The 19,955-nt window shown below is 44.6% G+C and overlaps 2 protein-coding genes across 4 annotated transcripts in view; one reads left to right on the forward strand and one right to left on the reverse strand.

The window, feature by feature from the left end:
* The window catches only part of ATL1 (atlastin GTPase 1), an 82,899-nt gene extending 80,037 nt beyond the window's left edge, over positions 1-2,862 (reverse strand). For both annotated transcript variants that reach the window (XM_062205148.1, XM_062205149.1), the window contains exon 1: positions 2,764-2,862. The gene's annotated coding sequence lies outside the window, so the exon portion shown is untranslated. The remainder of the gene's footprint in view (positions 1-2,763) is intronic.
* Positions 2,863-3,475: 613 nt separating this feature from the next.
* Positions 3,476-19,955, forward strand: part of MAP4K5 (mitogen-activated protein kinase kinase kinase kinase 5) — a 122,201-nt gene continuing 105,721 nt past the window's right edge. The window contains exon 1 of one of the 2 annotated variants that reach the window (XM_062205150.1): positions 3,476-3,682. In XM_062205150.1, the coding sequence (XP_062061134.1) occupies positions 3,575-3,682 (108 nt within the window). In that variant the 5' untranslated portion in view covers positions 3,476-3,574. The remainder of the gene's footprint in view (positions 3,683-19,955) is intronic. The other variant, XM_062205151.1, reaches the window with a different exon arrangement.

Here is a 19,955-nt window from a genome sequence, read left to right on the forward strand (position 1 = left end):
TGTCCTATCACACACTTAAAGATTTTAATTATCTATTTTCTCTTGGATAGTAAATCGTGAACCTCAGCTTTAGAGAAGACTTAAAAATTTATGTCCCTTTTTTGTTTAGCCTTTATAAAATCAGAATTGAAACTAATACAGCCACTGATTACAGTTAGCATGCTATTGCAGAACTTTGAAAGAAGGGAAAAATACTGTGAAGTACAGAGCAAACCAGGATAGTTATATTTAAACAAAGCTGGAAAATATTTGCATATCAGATAACATGAAGACACCAAAACTACATGATAATTAGATTGGGCTGATGGACCTACCAAGCATTACTTCCTCTTACTCAATACTTTGTCATTATAAAATTGTAAGTTCTTAAGAAACTGTCCTATTACTGACAGTGGTTTATTATTACATAAACTTAAACCTTAAAATTAAATGCTTAATTGTTTAAGTTACAAAATCAAATTTACTGTGTTTAATGAAAACAAATGAATTCTCTCTCCAACCACGTAATGTTAAATCCACCAGCTATGACTTCACTGATCTTATTAAAATTAACTCAACCAGGACCAAAAAAAAATCCTTCAGATTCTTTTGGAGTTAGTAGGAGCGAATGTTTTTCCCCTTAGCACCAGTTGTGGTACAAGAAAAGTAATGACTATAGCAGGCACATTTTTTTAACTACCATGTAAAATCTTGACTTTTTCCATGCTGATGGCCGAAGTGTATGGATCTGCCATTACTGGTAGCATAAAATGTCTGCACTCCAGGGTTTTGCTGAAGTCCCAACCTCAAACTTTTATGGCCTAATTTATTTAAACCTTGTGTTTCAAGAATAACATGCTTAAAGGATTGTCAGATGGGTATTCGCCTTGTCTCAGACTGAACATTCAGAGTTTCTCCTATTTTTTCCGCAGCCTTAACATCAGGAAACGATGTGCCTCTCGATCAGCGGGCACATCTGATCTCAAAACAGTACAAAAATTCCCCGCTGCAGCCAATTTGTTGCCTTGCTCAGGTGTCCTATCTTCCCTCTATTTAACTTTAGAGCAGTTTCTTCACTTACTCTTTGTCCTACGGTTTAAATTTTCTGTGTGCTGCCTCAAATTCTCTGTGGACTAATACAGGTCTAAGAAAGAAGAAATGAATTTCTGACTAGAGAATGAATCAACGTATCAGGCCAGATTTTCTTTTAAAACAGAAGTCAATGACAGTAAACAAGTACTAAGACACCAACAGAACATTTAAAGAGATTTTTGAGTCATCGAAGTCAGAATATGTGCCCACCAAAACGAGTGCCAAGAAGCTCTGAAAGAAAGAACTGTTCTTCGACAATTTTTTCAATGCAGCAAACACATGGGCTTTGTCCATGGAGCATGTTATGTCTGGGCTTACTTATAGGCCCTAAATAACTGCCTTTTGTGTGCAAAGCCCAAGAAAATCCATGTATCCCCTGTCCTGTAGAAGCCTCGATTTAATTTCTACATCATACAACTGGTTTCAACGACCAACAAGCAGGCACCTACTTCCCAGGAACAGGGTTGAGGTGGGTGCTAAAAGCCACATGCCAACATCTGCAATTTACTCTTTGGCGATTTTCCGGTCACTAAGAGCGCTGCCTGTTATCTGGCTCTTCTGTTAAAACCTCTAGGGGGAGGATTAGCCTGTTGAGCCCTGGCGCCGGCACACCGGGTTCTAGCCCTGGTCGGGGCACCGGATTCTGTCCCGGTTGCCCCTCTTCCAGGCCAGCTCTCTGCTGTGGCCCGGGAAGGCAGTGAAGGATGGCCCAATTCCTTGGGCCCTGCACCCGCATGGGAGACCAGGAGAAGCACCTGGCTCCTGCCATCGGATCAGCGCGGTGCGCCGGCCGCACCACGGCAGCCGCATTGCAGGGTGAACCAACGGCAAAGGAAGACCTTTCTGTCTGTCTGTCTGTCTGTCTCTCTCTCTCTCTCTCACTGTCCACTCTGCCTGTCAAAAATAAAATAAAATAAAAACAACCTCTGCTGGGTTCACGGAATAACTTCGGAAGCATACAGAAAGCTGGCAACTGAATCTCTATCTTCCAAGCCAGACTGGAACCGAAACTGCAAAAAACAACTTGTGAGAACACCGGCCCAATGATGTCCCTGGATGCCTGTCGCATGTTCTGCGCGCTGCCAAGTAGTTTTAACCTCTCACAGCTGATAACCCTCTTCACAACGCTGCCAAGTGCTGTACCAACACTTTCTAGGGTGTCAGATGGAAAACAACGTATCCTCTCCAAAACTAAAGATAAGGGCACCTCGAGATGTTGCCAAACACCACCCCCTGTCCCAGATGGCATCCAAGCGGGAGAACCAGAACCAGGCTCTGTGGACCCCGACTTGGTCGGAGCCCTCCCCCCCCACCCCCACCCCCCGAACTCCTGCAGCCACGAGATACGCGACAACCCAGGGCTGTGCCCAAAAGGGTTACGGGCCGGGCGCAGCCTCCCGGGGCGGCAGGCTTTCAGCTACGGCTCAGAAAAGCTCAGCACCAGACAGGTTGTGCAGGTGTGCGGTGCAACCTCAAACTGGCACCACCGGGAATGCTTTGCAAAACAGGAAGGTGCAGTAGGGTGTGCCGCGGCTCGGCTACCTCGGCCCTCCCCGGCGCCCCACCGCCAGGCTGCCCCTGGCCCGGTGCCCTCCACGTACCTTTTCCGGGTTGAACGTGGAGGGCTGCCTGCCCCTCTCTCTCTCTCTCGTGCCCACCCTTCTCCCTTCACCCGTCACCGCCCAGGTTTACCTGACGAATCTGGGGACGGTTTAACGGAGGCCCGTCGGCCCCCCGAGGGCCGTGCTGCGCGGGTCTCCCGCAGCAGGAGCGAGCGAGCTAGGCCCTGGAAGGACGCGCCGGGCTAGGGGGGCGCGGCGGCGCGGCCCGGAGGGTGTCGTGTCCTCCGCCGGCCTCAGGGCGGCACTCTGGTCCCGCGGCCGGCGCGCTCGGGCGGGCCGCTGGGCGCCGACCCACGCTGGCCGGGAACGTGTCTCCCGGTGACGCAGCCCCGGGTGGGGAACGTGGTGCGGCGGCGGCGGCGGCGGCGGCTGTACGCGCCTCGGCCGCCTCTGAGAGGGCGCGCGGTGCAAGCGGGCGGGCGGGCGGCGACGGCTGCGGCGAGAGACCCGGAGCGGCCGCCGGGGCCGGGGAGCGGGACGCGGGCGCGGCGGAGGGAGCGGGTACCCCGGCTCGGCGCTCCACAAAGCGTGGGGCCGCCCCCGTCAGGTACCCAGCCGGCCCCGGGCTCCGGCGGGCGGGGGAGGCCGGGCCGGCGAGTGGGGGCAGGGCTGCGGCCCGGACGGGGCTGCGAGGCGCCGGCAGCCCTCCCAGGCCCGCTTCCTCAGGGCCCCGGGCGGGACGGAAGGAAAGGGGCTGGGCCGCGGGGGCGCGGGCCGCGCGGGGGTCGCAGCCGGCGACGCTGACCCGCCTTCGCGCGTCCCTCGTGCAGGCGGAGCTGCGGGCGGAGGCTCCATGTTGGGAAGCGGCGGCGCTCGCCCTCGTTAGCGGGAATCCGGGCGCGCCGCGGGCAGAGCCGGCGGGAGCCGGGCCCGGAGCGAAGATGGAGGCCCCGCTGCGGCCTGCCGCGGACATCCTGAGGCGAAACCCGCAGCAGGACTACGAGCTCGTGCAGAGAGTCGGCAGCGGCACGTACGGGGACGTCTACAAGGTGAGGCAGGCCGGGCCGCGGGCATCGGCCGCTTTCCGGCCGGGGGGAGGATGCTCTTATTGTTGCATCTTGGAGAGGAAGCGGCCAGGGTCGCTTTCCCTGCGTTCGGAGCGCCCTCGAATCCCTCGCTGGTTCTCGGCGCTACCAGCAAGCAGAACTAACCACATCGTTGCAAACCACTCTGAACCTTTTTTGTGGTGTAAAGACTTTCAGAAGTTTATTTATGGTTTTGAAGCGACTTTGAATCAGCTATGGAGTTGTCCGGTAGAATATTCTAGTGTCAGTTTGGAAAACCTGGAAGACAGTAGCAGAAAATATTGACGTTCAGGCATTACAAAAAAAAAAAAATTAATGGATGAGCTTGACCAGTATAAGTTTTTTTTTTCTTTTTTTTTTTTTTTTGTTAATGGTCCTGTGAAACCTGTTTCTTAATTCTAGCTGTAAGCAATCAAGTGTTGGGTGAAAATGATGTGTTTACAAACATTACTCCATGCAGAAAAGATAAGCTTTCCTGGCATAAGTTTGATGGTTTGTGTCGGGTTGGTGATTCAAAACCTACCATTAACTTGATGGGTTTTTTCCTGCATTAGCACTTCCTCTGTTTGGGGTTTATAACATCCCATAACCACAAGTGGATGAGATCTACAGGTTTTGTGTGTGTGTCTGTCTGTCTGTCTGTGTTCACGCGTGTGTGTTCACCCTCCAGCCAGTGCGCTTTCTGTTAATTTAAAACAAATGATGAGAATGAATTCCTCTTAATTTAGGATTTAAAAAACGTGGTAGAAAAGCAAACCAGTTGCCTGAATACACCGTGTTCTTGAAGAATCCAGAGGAAAGAGATTGTTGGAGATTGCCTTAGGCTTTTTGTTCTCTGTTCCAAAAAGGAAGCATTAATGTAACTCATGAGTATTAAGGGAAAGTTCCTCTACTTTTTGCAACAGCTTCTTGGTTTATTGGATTTGGTCATAGTTTAAGAGTATGTACACCATTCTTTCAAACCACAGGCCTGCACATAGTTGAAATGACTGTATTGTGTGGGTAATTAGCTGGTAGATGCCTCTGGGGGGGGGGGTGTGTCGCTTGTTTTGCACAGGTGGCAATAAGACAGGAAATATCCCTTTTTCCTATTTACTTGCTTTTGTTTAATTTCCTCTGTGTTAATAGTAACGATGCAAGGTGGTTATGATAGCTCTGGCACTGTTTGATTCTCTCAGATGAACTGCAGTGGAAGATTTTTTAATGTGACCACTGGGCATTTGAGCTATCTGTGCTAAGCACCCTTCCACTTGCTAAATTGCTGATTTGCCTGCAGAGTCCCAGCTCTCTCCCTGTGAACACCTTTGAATGCAAAATGGGTAGCAAACAGAATTCTCTTTCTGTGTAAAACTAGAGTTGATTAAAGTCTTAGTTTATCCATGTGTTACTCAGCTTGTGGAATGTTCCTTTAAAAACTGAAATTCCTGTTTGCCTTCTCAGTCCCATTTTTTAGTCATCTTTGTCTTATGTTTCGACATGCATTAGACCGGCTTAGATCATGTTAGTTATACAGCAGTCTCAATTCCAGTAATGGTTTTCTCCCTACTACTAGAAAATTTAAGGACTCTCTTTCCCTGCAGAGATCTTAAGACCACGACCTTTTTTCTTTATAGATAAAGCAACTAAAGCAATTTATCCGGAACAGAGTTTTATTCTTACCAGGGAAAGCACAGGTTGTATTAAAGAGGCAGTTAATGCCTGCCTTTTATCCTGATGCTTCCCTGCCCTCTGTCTCTCTGTGGGGCTCCTGAACAGAGTCAGAGACTTAATTTGTTACACCCCACCTTCACCATCACCCCCCCATACTTATAGTCCCCTGCCCTCACACTTGTGCTCCCACTTAGAGTATACTTACTGCATTCTAGACCAGTCTCTGATTTGTAAATATCCTTAAGACAATCGTGTCTCCTCGTCCTTTGCTTTCTTTTGTTCTAGTTACCGGGAATGGAATCAGTCCCTCCCATTTCGACCTGTTGCTGTCATGCCTGTCCATGAAAGCCTTACCTGAACGCTCCTCCAGCAGGCCTTCCCTTTACCTCTCCCTTCTCTGCTCCTCCCTGCCCTCATTCTACTCTAACCACACTGGCCTGCTTGCTTTTCCTTAAGTACAATAAGCAGCTTCCCACCTTTGGGCCTTTGTTCCTGATATTTCCTCTGTTGAAAAAGTGTCTTCCCTTGGGGCTGGTGCTGTGGTGTAGCTGGTAAAGCTGCCGCCTGCAGTGCGGGCATCCCATGTGGGCACCAGTTCGAGTCCCAGCTGCTCCACTTCTGATCCTGCTCCCTGCTACGGCTTGGGAAAGCAGTGAGGATGGCCCAAGTCTTTGGGCCCCTGCACCCGCATGGGAGACCCGGAAGAAGCTCCTGGCTTTGGATTGGTGCAGCTCCAGTCGTTGTGGCCTTCTGGAGAGTGAACCAGCAGATGGAAGACCTCTCTCTCTGCCTCTGCCTCTCTGTAATTCTGCTTTTCAAATAAGTAAATAAAACTTAAAAAAAAAAAGAAAGAAAGAAAAAGTGTCTTCCCAGACAACTACACGGCTTGCTCCATTCCTTCTTATTTTACATCCTCTTCATTTTTTTCTATTCATTTTTTCTTTGTATTTATCATCATCTAACAATGTTTTACTCAATTTCTTCTTATTTATTTCAGTCCACTAAAATACTTCATGAGGGCAGGGATTTTTATCTATTTTGTTCACAGGTCTCTGATAGCACCTAGAATTATAGCAGGCACAGAGTAAGTGCTTTCTCAAAATTTGACGAATGAATGAATAATTATCAGTGATTATGTCAGCTACTTCTCTAGCCTTTGCTTTTGATATCACAACACTAAGTTAGCACTTGAAATTTAAGAGGAGGTACCTATCTGCTGGTTCACTTCTGAATGCCCACAATGGCAGGGCCTAGGCCAGCCACAGCCAGGAGCCAGGAATCCTATCCAGATTTCCCAGTATGGGTGGCAGGAATCCAATTGAGCCATCACCACTGCTTCCCAGGACCCACATGAGTAGAAAACTGGAGTCAGGAACTGGAGCCAGAGCCAAGTATGGAACCCAGGTTCTTTGTTATGGGAAGCAGATGTCTTAACTGGCATCCTAAGCATTAATCCAAATGACTGCCTCTAAGTTAGCATTTAATACTGTATATGTTCCAGCAGTGCCTTTTTTGGTTTCTGCATATGTATTTTTATTACAGGTTTCAATAATTTGAGTTCTCTGGGAAAATATTTCTGAAAAAGTGTTTCATAGCCTATTATCAGTGTTCTTAGGGCATTTTGTCAGTTTAAACCTCTTAATTTGCTGGAAAACATGAAACAGACTATAGTGCTGAATTTGTAAAGCTCTGGGCAGTTAAATTTACTGTGTATTACTACTTCTGAAGACCTGAAAATTCTAGTAAATTTCAGAAATATTTTTCAATCTATGATATAAACTTGTAAAATAATTATAGTGAAGAATAATGAAGATAAATAAGTCACTCTTCTACTCAATATTCTCACCGTTTTTTTTTTTTAAACACTTGAGGCATCTTATGCAGCAGGAACTTTAAAAGCACTATAGCTTTGAAATTGTGAATTAATATTTTTTTAAAGTTTTTTTTAAATTATTTATTTGAGAGGTAGAGCTACAGACTGAGAGGGAGAGACAGAGAGAGAGGTCTTCCTTCCCTTGGTTCACTCCCCAGATGGCCACAATGGTCGGAGCTGCGCCAATCTGAAGCCAGGAGCCAGGAGCTTCTTCCAGGTCTCCCACATGGGCGCAGGGACCCAAGCACTTCAGCTACCTTCTACTGCCTTCCCGGGCCACAGCAGAGAGCTGGACTGAAAGAGGAGTAGCCTGGACTAGAGCCCAGTGCCCATACGGGATGCCGGCGCCGCAGGCGGAGGATTAAACTACTGAGCCAGGACGCCGGCCCCAATATTTTTTAAAGTTACTTTGCATATTTTATTTATTTATTCAAAAGGCAGACATAGAAATCTTCCATCCGCTGGTTCACTCCCCAAAGCCAGAGGCTTTTTCCAGGTCTTTCCCAGGTGAATTAGCAGGGATCTGGATAGGGAAGAGGAGCAACTGGGACTCATGTGGGAAGCCAGCGCCGCAGGCAGCTCTAAAAGCTGCTATGCCACAACACTGGCTACCTGGATTATTTTTGTAATCTTCAAAACTGCAGAGCCTTCTGAAGCTCCTGTCTTTGCTGTGAATCCTCAAGTGGGGAGAGCTCAGTCTTGAACTTGCTGTTCCCTGTGAAAGAAGAAGAGCAGTATAAAGATTTTCTTAAACAAATGGAGTAAATATTGAGGGTGAAAACAGGAAGTAGTGGAGGGAAAAGAAATACAAAAGAGAAAAGGAATGTGGTGGATGATAAATGAAGGATTAAATTTCAACTGAGCAAATGTTATTTACTGTAAAATTTTAAATTTGCTAATAAGAAGGGGAAATCTGGAGTTACTTGTGTCCACAAATGATCTAGAACAAATTAGTATCGTGATACAGTGCACACTCAACAGTATAAGTTTTCTGGGCAGTCTTATCCAAATATTTGTATCAGAATCATTTCCAATCTAGATTCCAGAGAAGTTTCAGGAAATTTTTTTTAACCTTTTGTGGAATATAAATAGTGAGCAGTCCTCCTTTTTTTTTTTTTCTGGTTGATAAAGAAAGTATGACATGTTTAGTTCCAGGGGGCAGGAACAGATAGCTGTCTCTTACATGTCACCACACTAGGCAAACAGGTAGATGCTCAGTGAATATTTGTTAAATGATCTTAATTATAAAAAGTTACCCAGAGATAAAGTCTCTATAATTTAATATAGTTAATTCAGGCTTTTTTTCTTAAGTGCTTTTAAACCAGTATGTTCCACAAATGGCTTTTACTCTGTTGGAATTACTAACATTTCCCTACTGTTAAATATTCTTCAAAAATGCCAACTTTAAAGGATCCATTGATACTATTAAATGTTATTTCCAATTTAAAATTTTTTTGCAGTTATAAATGACATTATAATTTGTGTACAAACCTTTGTCCTATAGTCTTATCACTTCCAGTGGGGTCCTCTGGATGGCAGAGGAGTGGGGTCCAACCTAATGAATCCCCTCTCTGTGCATGCTCTCCCTTTCTCTCCCTCAACGGAAGTCACAACCCAGGAATAACTTTGGGCATTTTGAAGCGTACCCCAGGTTCCCATTGTGAGGAGACAATGCTTCTGTAAGCATTCACTCATTCAGCAAATATTTATTGAGTGCTGATTGTGTGTATTCTTGTATGGGGGTGCAGACACAGAAGGAGAAAGTATACTACCAACAAAGAATACGTAATTTAGTCAGGAAAACAGGCAAACCGTTGTAGTTTGGTAAGTGCCATATTAGAAGAAAAGAGGAGAAGTGCCCAACTCTGACTTGATTGGGATAAAGGAGGGGAAGGGGGGTAACAAAGAGGAAGGAGCATCAGCTGGATTTTGAAAAAAATGTGGAATGTTTTCTAGGTGAAGGTGGGAAAAGATAATTGGGGTTGTGGGAATAGTATCTGCAGGTACCTGGAGGCTTGAGAAACCATGATGGCTTTTGAGGAATCTGTTTTCTGCATTCTAGAGTTGTTGTGACCAAGCTCAGCAGAGATGTCATAGGTAAAGAACGTAGATTATTTTCTGCCAGGAAAGACCAGATCATGAACTTTATATCGCACAATCTGGACTTTTCCCTGTGGACTGAAGAAACACTTTAGGGGGAAATCCTCATGGTGCCCAGGAGAGGTTATATACTTAGTGAAGAAACTGGTCACTGGGTAGTTCAGATGACAGTTAATGCAAGCCTAGTTCGTGGACACCAGATTAGGAGGTGAAAGAATGGGATAGGTTTGAATCGTATTAAGAAGCTAACCAAACACACCTGGTAATCAGTGTGTTTGGGGCCTGAGGCAGGTGATTGATGGCATTAGAATTTCTGGCTTGGATGACAACATGGCTTGTATCAACAGAGTTAAGAAGTAGCAGATTTGTGGGATCTGGGTTTTGTGTTTGCTTTTGAATGCCAGGCATTGGTTAGGTGGATGTGTGTGAAGGGTGGTAGGACATGGAGCTCTGGACTGGGGATACAGGTTTGGGAGTCATCACCACTTCATGGGTAATGCCTGTGAAACACAGGTGAGATCACCCAGGAGCGCTTGTAGGAGCGCTGAGGAGAGGCCGCAGTCTTAGAAGGGTATAAGATAGACTCAGAGTGAGGGTGTCGCCGAAGACATAGAAAGGTATGAGGGGGCCAGCGCCATGGCTCAATAGGCTAATCCTCCGCCTTGCGGCGCTGGCACACTAGGTTCTAGTCCTGGTGGGGGCACCAGATTCTGTCCCAGTTGCCCCTCTTCCAGGCCAGCTCTCTGCTGTGGCCAGGGAGTGCAGTGGAGGATGGCCCAAGTGCTTGGGCCCTGCACCCCATGGAAGACCAGGAGAAGCACCTGGCTCCTGTCTTCGGATCATCGCGGTGCACCGGCCGCGGTGGCCATTGGAGGGTGAACCGACAAGGAAGACCTTTCTCTCTCTCTCTCTCACTGTCCACTCTGCCTGTCAAAAAAAAAAAAAAAAAAGAAAGGTATGAGGAAGTTCTTTTGGTGAGAACCAAAAGTTTAAAGAGCTCATCTGTACTATTTCCTGCCTCCATTCTGTTTCCCCTCTCTTATCAGTGCAATGAGGAACATGTATTGTCCTTCCAAAAAATGTAAATATGGGGTTTTGTGTTATTCTCCATTTAGTTCCCATGTATAGTATAAAGTCTTAGAATAGCATACCTGTAAGACCCTGCCTGTCCCTGCACGCCATCCATACTGAGCAGCTTTCAGTTCTTGATAAGCGTCCTTCCTTTTCTTAATCTTCCTCTCCCATCTTCACTTCTCCTGGGGTTTCTGTTTAAACATTTTCAGGAAGGCCCTTAGAGTTGGTCATATGTATCTGCGATGTTTTCGTAGCTTTCTGTCCATTTTTTATCATGATGCTTACCATTCATCACTAGATGCTGCTAGATTCCAGCTGCATGGGAATAGAGACCTTGTGCTTACCACTGAGCTAACCTAGCACAGTGCCTAGCATATAGCATGTTCTCAATAAATAGATATTGAAGGAGTGAGCAACATAGTGGTCAACTAGTATTTCCCACTCCACCCTCTAGCAGTTCCACTTCCCATCCAGCTTCCTGCATATGTGCCTGGGAAAGCAGCAGAAGGTGGCCAAAGTACTTGGGCACCTGCTACCCACATGGGAGACCCAGATGGTGTGCAGGCTCTTGGCTTCAGCCTGGCCTAGCCCAAGCCATTACAACCATTTGGAGAGTGAACCAGTAGATAGATTTCTCTCTCTCTATCCCTCTCCCTCTCTCTCCCGCTTTTAAATAAATAAATACATCTTTTAAAAAAAAGCAGAGGTGTTGAGGTGCAAAAGGTAAATAAGGAAGTAAAGAGTACGTAGTCTCCTTCTTACAGCAGCTTAGCTGTGAGAGAAAAAGAGATGAGGCATGAAGATGTTTGTCCACCAGTTTCTGGTTTTGTTCATTTCATTGAGACTGAGTGATTACAGTATGGAGCTACCATTCCAAGTGACCAAGGGGATTGCTGAGTTTAGAGAAGGAATTTCACAGAGATGGAAATCTAGACAAGGAATTGGGGAGGAATTGAGAATTTAGAAAGGAGATTAACAGCAGACACTGGGGATGAGATTGTTAGGGACTAAGTTTCTCTCTAAAAGAGAACCTCATTTATTGATTCCGAGCCCCAGTTGTTCCCCTATGAACATAGTTAGTGTTGGGCACGTTAAGCTTTGGGGAGCTGGGATGGAGAACTGGAATGCTGGGGTACAAAGGAGTATTTAACATTCAACAAATGTCACATAAAAGGCTTTTTATAAATAAGACACTGTCCTGGGACACTGGCATGCATTTAGTGAACAAAGTGGACAGTGATGCCTGCTATCCTGGAACTTATCTTCTAGTGGGGCATGAGTGACAATAAAAATAATAAATAAGTTGTATAATATGTTAGAAATATTAAAGATGCAGAAAAAAAAGACTCAAGTTAGTTAAGGGCTATTAAGAATGCCTGGGAAGGATACTGGAGGCGGATTGCAGAATTACATAAGGATGGTTGGGATAGGACTCACTAAGAATATCAGATTTGAGCCGAGGCTTGAAGTAGACAAGCGATTTAGCCAAGTGGATACAGAGAAAGTATTAAATATTAATTATGAATTGTTTCTCTTACTGAATCATTTGAGCCTGTATCTATCTACAGCTGAATTGTAAGCTTAAGGGCAGGTGTTAGAACTAAGACACAAACACTGCAGTTATTACATATCTGGCTAGCATAGGACCGTTGGTCATTGTAATTTGTAATTAAGTTCAGCAATTGTATGTAGGTTACCAAATTTTTTTTTTTTTCTTGAGAGTTAGAGAGTTATAGAGAGAGAGAAAGGTCTTCCTTCCATTGGTTCACTCCCCTAACGGCCGCGCTGCACCGATCTGAAGCCAGGAGCCAGGTGCTTCCTCCTGGTCTCCCATGCGGGTGCAGGGGCCCAAGCACTTGGGCCATCCTCCACTGCCCTCCCAGGCCACAGCAGAGAGCTAGACTGGAAGAGGAGCAACCTGACTAATACCAACTGGGATTAGAACCCTGAGTGCTGGGGCCGCAGGCAGAGGATTAGCCAAGTGAGCCACGGGGCCGCCGGCTAGGTTACCAAGTCTTGGTGTCATTTTTCAAGCTTTGTTTTGTCAGGAAAGGAATGTGTAGCTTTTTCTTTTATCTTTCTCCACCAGTATTCTCTGATCTTTAAATGTTAATGAAGTCTCTTCAGATGCCTAATGGCTTAAAATCCAAAGGTGGTGCTATTTTTTTTTTAAAGTTTTGTTATTTATTTATTTGAAAGTCAGAGTTACACAGAGAGAAGGAGAGGCAGAGAGAGAGAGGTCTTCCATCGGTTGGTTCACTCCTCAATTGGCTGCAACGGTCTGAGATGCGCCTATCCGAAGCCAGGAGCCAGGAGGAGCTTCCTCCCGGTCTCCCACACGGGTGCATTGGCCCAAGGGTTGGGCCATCTTCTACTGCTTCCCCAGGCCACAGTAGACAGCTGGATTGGAAATGGAGCAGCCGGGTCTTGAACTGGCGCGTATATGGGATGCTGGCACTGCAGGCGACAGCTTTACCTGCTATACCACAGTGCTGGCCCCAGGTGGCATTTACGATATTTCTTATTTCTCTGACATCAACTGGTTTACTCCCCAAGTGCCCATTTAAAAAAAGAAAAAAAAGTGACTTGTGGATACAGCCATATGGGACTTAAGATGCATCTTGTATTATATATTTTTTTAAAACACAGGTTCAGCATTTTCACTTTGACCATCATTTCCAGTTTTTTTTTTTTTTAAAGATTTATTTTTTATTTATTTGAAAGAGTTACGGATGGAAGAAGGTTGGGGTGAGATGTTCCATCCACTGGTTCACTCCCCAAACAGCCAGGGCTGGACCTGTGTGAAGCCAGGAACTTCTTCCGGGTCTCCCACGTGGGTGCATGAGCCAGAGCACTTGGACCATCTTCCTCTGCTTCCCCAGATGCATTAGCAGGGAACTGGATTGAAAGTAGAGCAGCCAGGACTTGGAACCAGTAGAGGCTCAACCTGCTATGCCACAATGCAGGCCCCATTTCCAGTGTTTCTGATATAGATGAGTGGAATGCAAATTGACTTTATTTCCTTTTTCTTTTTTTTTGGGGGGGGGGAGGAGTGCTTTCAAAATTTATTTAATTTTTAACTTCTGAACTTTAAATCATGGTTTTAGACCATGGAACACCAGGAAGAGGAACATGGAGCCTATTAACAAGTGACACTTGTGCTCTCAGAGCTGCTTTGTCAATTTGAGAACTTAATCCAAGATCAGATAAATTGGAACAGGCACTTTCCCTTGGCCATGTGGGACTATTTTGACATTTGTACACTTTAGACTATTAACTAGAAGGTTGCTGCTTTCCAATTATGTGAGGGACTAGTTAGAGAGGGTAGATGACTCTGAAAATGGCAAGATGAAGTTAGGCCTAATCTGTTTCTGTTAAATATTGTAATCTCCCATGGGATTTTGTGAAGATGATGTGGGAAGCTTGGCTGATAGCCAGGTTTATCCTTGGAGGTGTTTGGATTCCTGAGTCATACTAGCCCCTACCTTCCAACATTTTTATGAAAATAAAATCATATTAAAATGACTAGAGTGACTAATGCTTGCATCACCCTCTCATAATCAGTGTATTCTTTTTTCCTCACATTAACCCTTTGTGGTAGGTGAGGTACATGTTATTATACTATCGCTGTTTTATCCAAGAAGAAACCCACTGTTGCCATGGCCGTTACTGTTAGGAGGTTGTGTTGTGAGGATCTGAATCGAGATCTCTGCACTGCACAATTTCTGCTCTTCTGTTATCCTAAGCTGCCTCAGGATTGCATCGTTAAATTCACTGCTTTACACACTGCCTATCACATTATAAGTGCTGTGCAGATTATAGTCAGATGGGGCTTTGCAGCCTCACTGGTCTGCTGAGAAATGGGGATTTTTGTGGACTGATTTGAATATGCATATGTACTTCAGCTCTCAGCACCAGTTCTCAAAGACACCTCGTTAGGCCCTGGTGATGATTCGCACCCTTATGTTTTCTGCTTGGAATCCAGGCATGATTGCCTTCACCTTCAAGATGACTTTGCTGTTAGCCACCCTACCATGCAAATATTAAAAGCAAAAAACACCCTTACTCACGTGCCTCCTCTTATACTTATTTTGTTTGAACTTTAGATTTATGATTGTTGCTTAGATTAACTGAGTCCTGTTGGTTAAGTTCCATAATGCTGTTATAAATTAAAAGAAACAAAATGATAATTATTTCAGGCAGAATAGCCTGCCTTCTGCAGCACTAGCTAGTTTTGCCTGATTTAAGAAAAGCAGGATCCATCTGAGAAGGATGATAACTTCCACCTGTGTCTTGTGAACCTGTCTGTTACTTGTCACACACACATGCATACGCTTTTTAGCCGCCCTTTATCTTCTTGCCTCCATTTAACCCTAAGCCAAAATCAAGAAGAACCTAATGTGAAGAACCCAATTTCAACCTAGTACATTGAAAAAGGCGTAACTTTTCATAAATTATTGGCAACTTTTGTATTTTAAACTTTGTAGCTCTTCAGTATAATACATAGCAGAGATCTTTGGGTTCCTTGCCTGTTATTTGTCTGGAAAAAGTTCTTATTACTTGTTTTCCAGTAGCACAGGCTCCTGGGTAACACTCATTTTGCCATGTTTTCCTTCCTTTCTTCAGCATAGATCACATTTTTTTTCTGCTTTCTTTTTCTTTTTTCTTTTCTTTTCTTTCTTTTCTTTTTTTTTTTTTTTGACCTGCAGAGTTAGTGAGAGAGAGAGACAGAGAGAAAGGTCTTCCTTCCATTGGTTCACCTCCCAAATGGCCGCTATGGCCGGTGTGCTGTGCCGATCCGAAGCCAGGAGCCAGATGCTTCCTCCTGGTCTCCCATGAGGGTGCAGGACCCAAGCACTTGGGCCATCCTCCACTGCCTTCCTGGGCCACAGCAGAGAGCTGGACTGAAAGAGGAGCAACCGGGACTAGAACCCAAAGTGCCGGCGCTGCAGGGGGAGGATTAGCCTAGTGAGCCGCGGCACCAGCCATCTCCCTTCTTATTTTTAAAATACATTCTAAGTAATGTGTTTATTTTAGAAAACCACTGTATAAGAATAAATAAAAAATTACTTTAGTCTTTTGCACCAAGAAATTAACATTGTTGACTATATCTTTCCAGGTTTTAAAAAAGACATCGTAGTATATGATACTTTATATAATCATATATAACCACATGCATTTACTATATGGATACACATTTTATGTTATCTTTATAGGTTTTTTTGAAAGGCAGAGTGACAGAGACAAGGAGAGAAAGAGACAGATAGCTCATACGTATGTTTCACTCCACAAATGCCCACAATAGCCGGGGTTGGGCCAGCCTGTGGTTAGGAGCCAGGAATTCCATCTGGATCTCCTAAATGGATGTTAGGGACCGAGTATGTGAGCCATCATCTGCTGCCTTCCCAGGTGTGCATTAGCAGGAAGCTGGAGACTTGGTCACAGGAACTCCCATATGGAATGTAGATGTCCCAAGTGGCAACTTTTTGCACCATAGCAGTTGCCCCTGTGTATCTTTTGAATTTAACATGTATCAGTTCTCATATCAGTAAATATTAATATTTGTATATTTATTTTTATTGTATAATTTTTTAATCTGGTGTTTACAGATTGTCTAGTATTTCCCTATTATAAACAGAGCTGTGATCAATGTCATAAACAAAATTCCTTTCATACATCCTTAATTATTTCTTTAAATTTCTAGATTTAAATTTTCTAAGTTGTTTTAAAGTTTCATTGAATTTTGGCCAATTCTCCAAAAAAGTTGCCATGCATGCACAGTGGTCAAGAATTCACATCTTCCCTACCCTAAAACTCAAGCCTTTCCCTGCTTTTCCTTTGCTTCTGGAACCCCCAGGTGGTTAAGTCCAATTTAAGTCTCCATTGATAGAACTCCCTTTTTGATAAAATTGGTCTGATTGAAAAAGGGTTGGGAAAAGTCTTTTCAGAGACAATGAATGCCCTAACAGACTAGACAGAAAACCGTAACGTGATATGGGATAGATTCTGGTTTCAGGGTCTGAGTTTGTCTTCCTGGTCATGGGGCAAGCCCTGCAGTACAGCCTCCTATGAGATGGAGTACCTGTCCAGACTTGTGTAACTGTGTGGAAATCAGCATGGAAATAACTTGCTACACAAAAATTAAAGAACTTAATTGTCAAGTTGGGAAGATTGCTTGAGTGCAAGGACAGAAGTGAGTCAAAAGTACGGAACATGAAATCAAGATTCTGGTAAAGGCAGGGAATGAGAAGTCAGAGGGTAGACCTGTATGTTGAAGTCACCAAGAATAGAGTCAAGAAAAGGGATAGTGTGGCCAGGACTGTGGCGCAGCAGATTAAGCCGCCGTCAGTGGCGCCAACATCCCACTTGGATGCCTGTTTGAGTCCCAGCTGCCCCAGTTCCAATCCAGCTCCCTGCTAATGCACCTGGGAAAGCAGAGGAAGATGGCCTAAGTCCTTGGGCCTCTGCACCCATGTGGGAGACCCAGATGAAGCTCTTGGCATCTGGCTTTGGCCTGGCCTATCCCTGGCCACTGTAGCCATCTGCGAAGTGAAAAAGCAGATGGAAGATCTCTCTGTCTCTCCTTCTCTCTTTCTAACTCTGCCTTTAAAAATAAAAAAGAAAAGGGGTAGAGGGGAAACTAAGCCAGGGGTCCTGAAGTCGTAAAAGAATAAGGGAGGTGACAGAGATTAGTATGATGTCTTTAAGATGATAGGAGGTGATGAAGATAGGGGCTAGTGTTTAGCGAAGTGGTTAAGTTGCTGCGTGGCGTGCCCACATCCCATTTCAGAGTCTCTAGGTTAAAGGACCAGCTTTGCTTCTGATCTAGGTTACTAACAATGCACACCATGGGAAGCTGCAGGTGATAGCTAAGGTACCTGGGTCTCTGCTGGCTTGTGCCTGGGCCACCCCTGGCTGTTTTGGGCATTTGAGGATTGAACCAGTGGTTGGGTGGTTGGAGGATCTTTTTAAAAAGAAAAACAAGGACTCTTGTCTCACATTTTTTTTTAAAAAGATGTTTATTGATTTATTTGGAGAATCAATTAAAGAGAGAGAGAGAGACAGAGTTCTTCCATCTTCTGATTCACTCCCCAGATGGCTGCAACAGCCAGGGCTGGGTCAGGCCGAAGCCAGGAGCCTCGGTTCCCTTCATATAGAATAATGTTACTACTTGAGCTGCCTGTGTTTTCTCTGATCATTACACCTTGGCTTGGAATTCTGCCAACCATAATCCCTTACAACCCCTACCCTTTATAACCACCCCACCGCACCCCAGAAAAGTCTTTTAGGTCTCAGTTTAGGTTTACTTTTCTCTGGAAACCTTCTAGTTTTCTTTGACTTGACCCAGAACTTGCCTGGGTTGTCTGTGTCACCTTTGAGAGCAATTCCCATACTATATTTTACTTACTATTCATTTCTCTATCTCTCCAGCTGATAAAAACTCCCTGAAAACAGGAACTGCGTTTATGTTTTTGTTTGATTGCATCTCCAGCACCAGCAGCAGTGTCTGACATAGAGTATTTGGTAATATTTGTTGAATGAATTATGCAATTAGGAGTAGCGTCTGTAAAGAATCATGTATAAAGTTGTCCATTGCTTTTGTGGAAGAACCAGCCACTTCACTTTTTTCAAGCCTTACAGATGCTGCGTTGCTGCGTTTGTGTTGCAGTTTGTGTTCTTGAATCAGAGGGTCATGATTCTGACCCTGAGGGACAGTCACAGACCACTGGACAAAGCTTGTTAAATCTCAAAGTATCTGGATTTTGTTGTTTGGTTGAAGAATATTTTTGGAAGAAGGGGGCATACTTAAAACTGAAACTGTCAGTTGGCTTCATGGAAACGTTTTGTGACCTTAAAAAGTAGCAGAAAGAAAGCTAAGGTGAAGAGGGGCATAAAGTGAAGAAGAGTGAAGTAGAAAATGAGCTGTTTCATTTATCTTGAAGGTGAATGTTTTGGTTTTCGTGGTTCTTAAATTTTATGTGTGTATGTATGAGTCAGAGACACAGCATCCCATCCCCAGATGTCTGCAGTGGCTGGGGCTGGGCTATGGCTGGGGATGCAACCTGAGCCTCCCACACCTGTAGCAAAAACTCAGTTCCTTGAAGGCATTCTCTCCCCTTCCTTCCAGTTTCTACATTAGAAAGAGCTACAGTCAGGAGCTGTAACGAAGAATCAGACCCCAGCACCCTCATGTGAGATGTGGGCATCTTAACCACTAAGCTAAACAGGTGCTTCCTGCCATACATAGTCTTTATTAATTTCTTTAAAAAGATTCAAGATTTAAAAAGTGACAGAAAGGGATAGACAAAGAGAGGCGCATCTTTGGTCCGCTGATTCACTCCTCAGATGCCAGAAAGAGCCACGTCGGGACCAGGGCAAAGCTGGGAACCCAGAACTAAATCCAGGTATCAAAGGTGGGTGGCAAGGGCCCAAGTACTTGGACCATCTTCTGCTGCCCTCTCAGGTGCATTAGCAGGAAGCTGAATTGAAAGCAGAACTGTCTGGCCTGAAACCTGAACTCAGATATAGGATTCGGGTATTGTAACTAGCAGCTTAACCCACTGTACCACAGCAGTGACCCTTGCCATAGTCTTTAGATAACTGTCCTTATTTACTGATTGCTTTTCCCCGCAGATTTGAAAATTTCTCTTCTATCTTCATGACTACCGTTGAATCTTACCTTCCAGTTCTATGTTGAAAACCTACAGGTGAAATATTTAGACTTTTCCTTTAATCATTTTTGTTCCATTAAAAATCTTAGAGCATGTGGGAAAGTTCAGAGCTTACAGAATTGGCAACTGAATAATAATATTGAAATAGGAAACATTTAATTATCAACATTTTAAATTTTTTATCTTGATAAAAGTAAAATTTGCTCTTAAATATAAAAGACAGGAGGGTTTGAGTTAAAATTTTTTTGTGGTAGTAACTTGAATAAGAAAATGTGAATTAAGAGATGAAAGAGAAATACATTGGTAATGAGAATAGAAACTGAATTTAACTGGAAAGATTCTTTTGTGGATTTATAGTGATATTGATCCCACTTAAGTTTTTCCCACTTGATAGAATTAATTTCTTATTAATAAGAGTTTATTACGATACACAACTGTAGGGGCTGGTGTTGTGGTGTAGTGGGTAAAGCTGCTGCCTGCAGTGCCAGCATCCCCTATGGGCGCCTGTTCAGGTCCAAGCTGCTCCACTTCCATTCCCACTCTGCTATGGCATGGGAAAGCAGTAGAAGATGGCCCAGGTCCTTGGGCCCCTGCACCCACGTGGGAAACCCGGAGGAAGCTCCTTACTCCTGGCTTTGGGTTGGCGCCACTGTGGCCATTGTGGCCAACTGGAGAGTGAACCAGTGGATGGAGGCGCTCTCTCTCTCTCTCTCTCTCTCTCTCTCTGCCTCTCCTTCTCTCTGTGTAACTGACTTTAACATAAATAAATAAATCTTTAAAGAAAACCACACAACTGTACTAATATTTTATTAGATTTCTGTGAGCTGTCTAGTTTTAAGTATGAATATTCATATATACCAGTAACTTA

The sequence above is a fragment of the Lepus europaeus genome, chromosome 11, assembly GCF_033115175.1.
Source record: "Lepus europaeus isolate LE1 chromosome 11, mLepTim1.pri, whole genome shotgun sequence".
NCBI classification, from domain to species: Eukaryota; Metazoa; Chordata; class Mammalia; order Lagomorpha; family Leporidae; genus Lepus; species Lepus europaeus.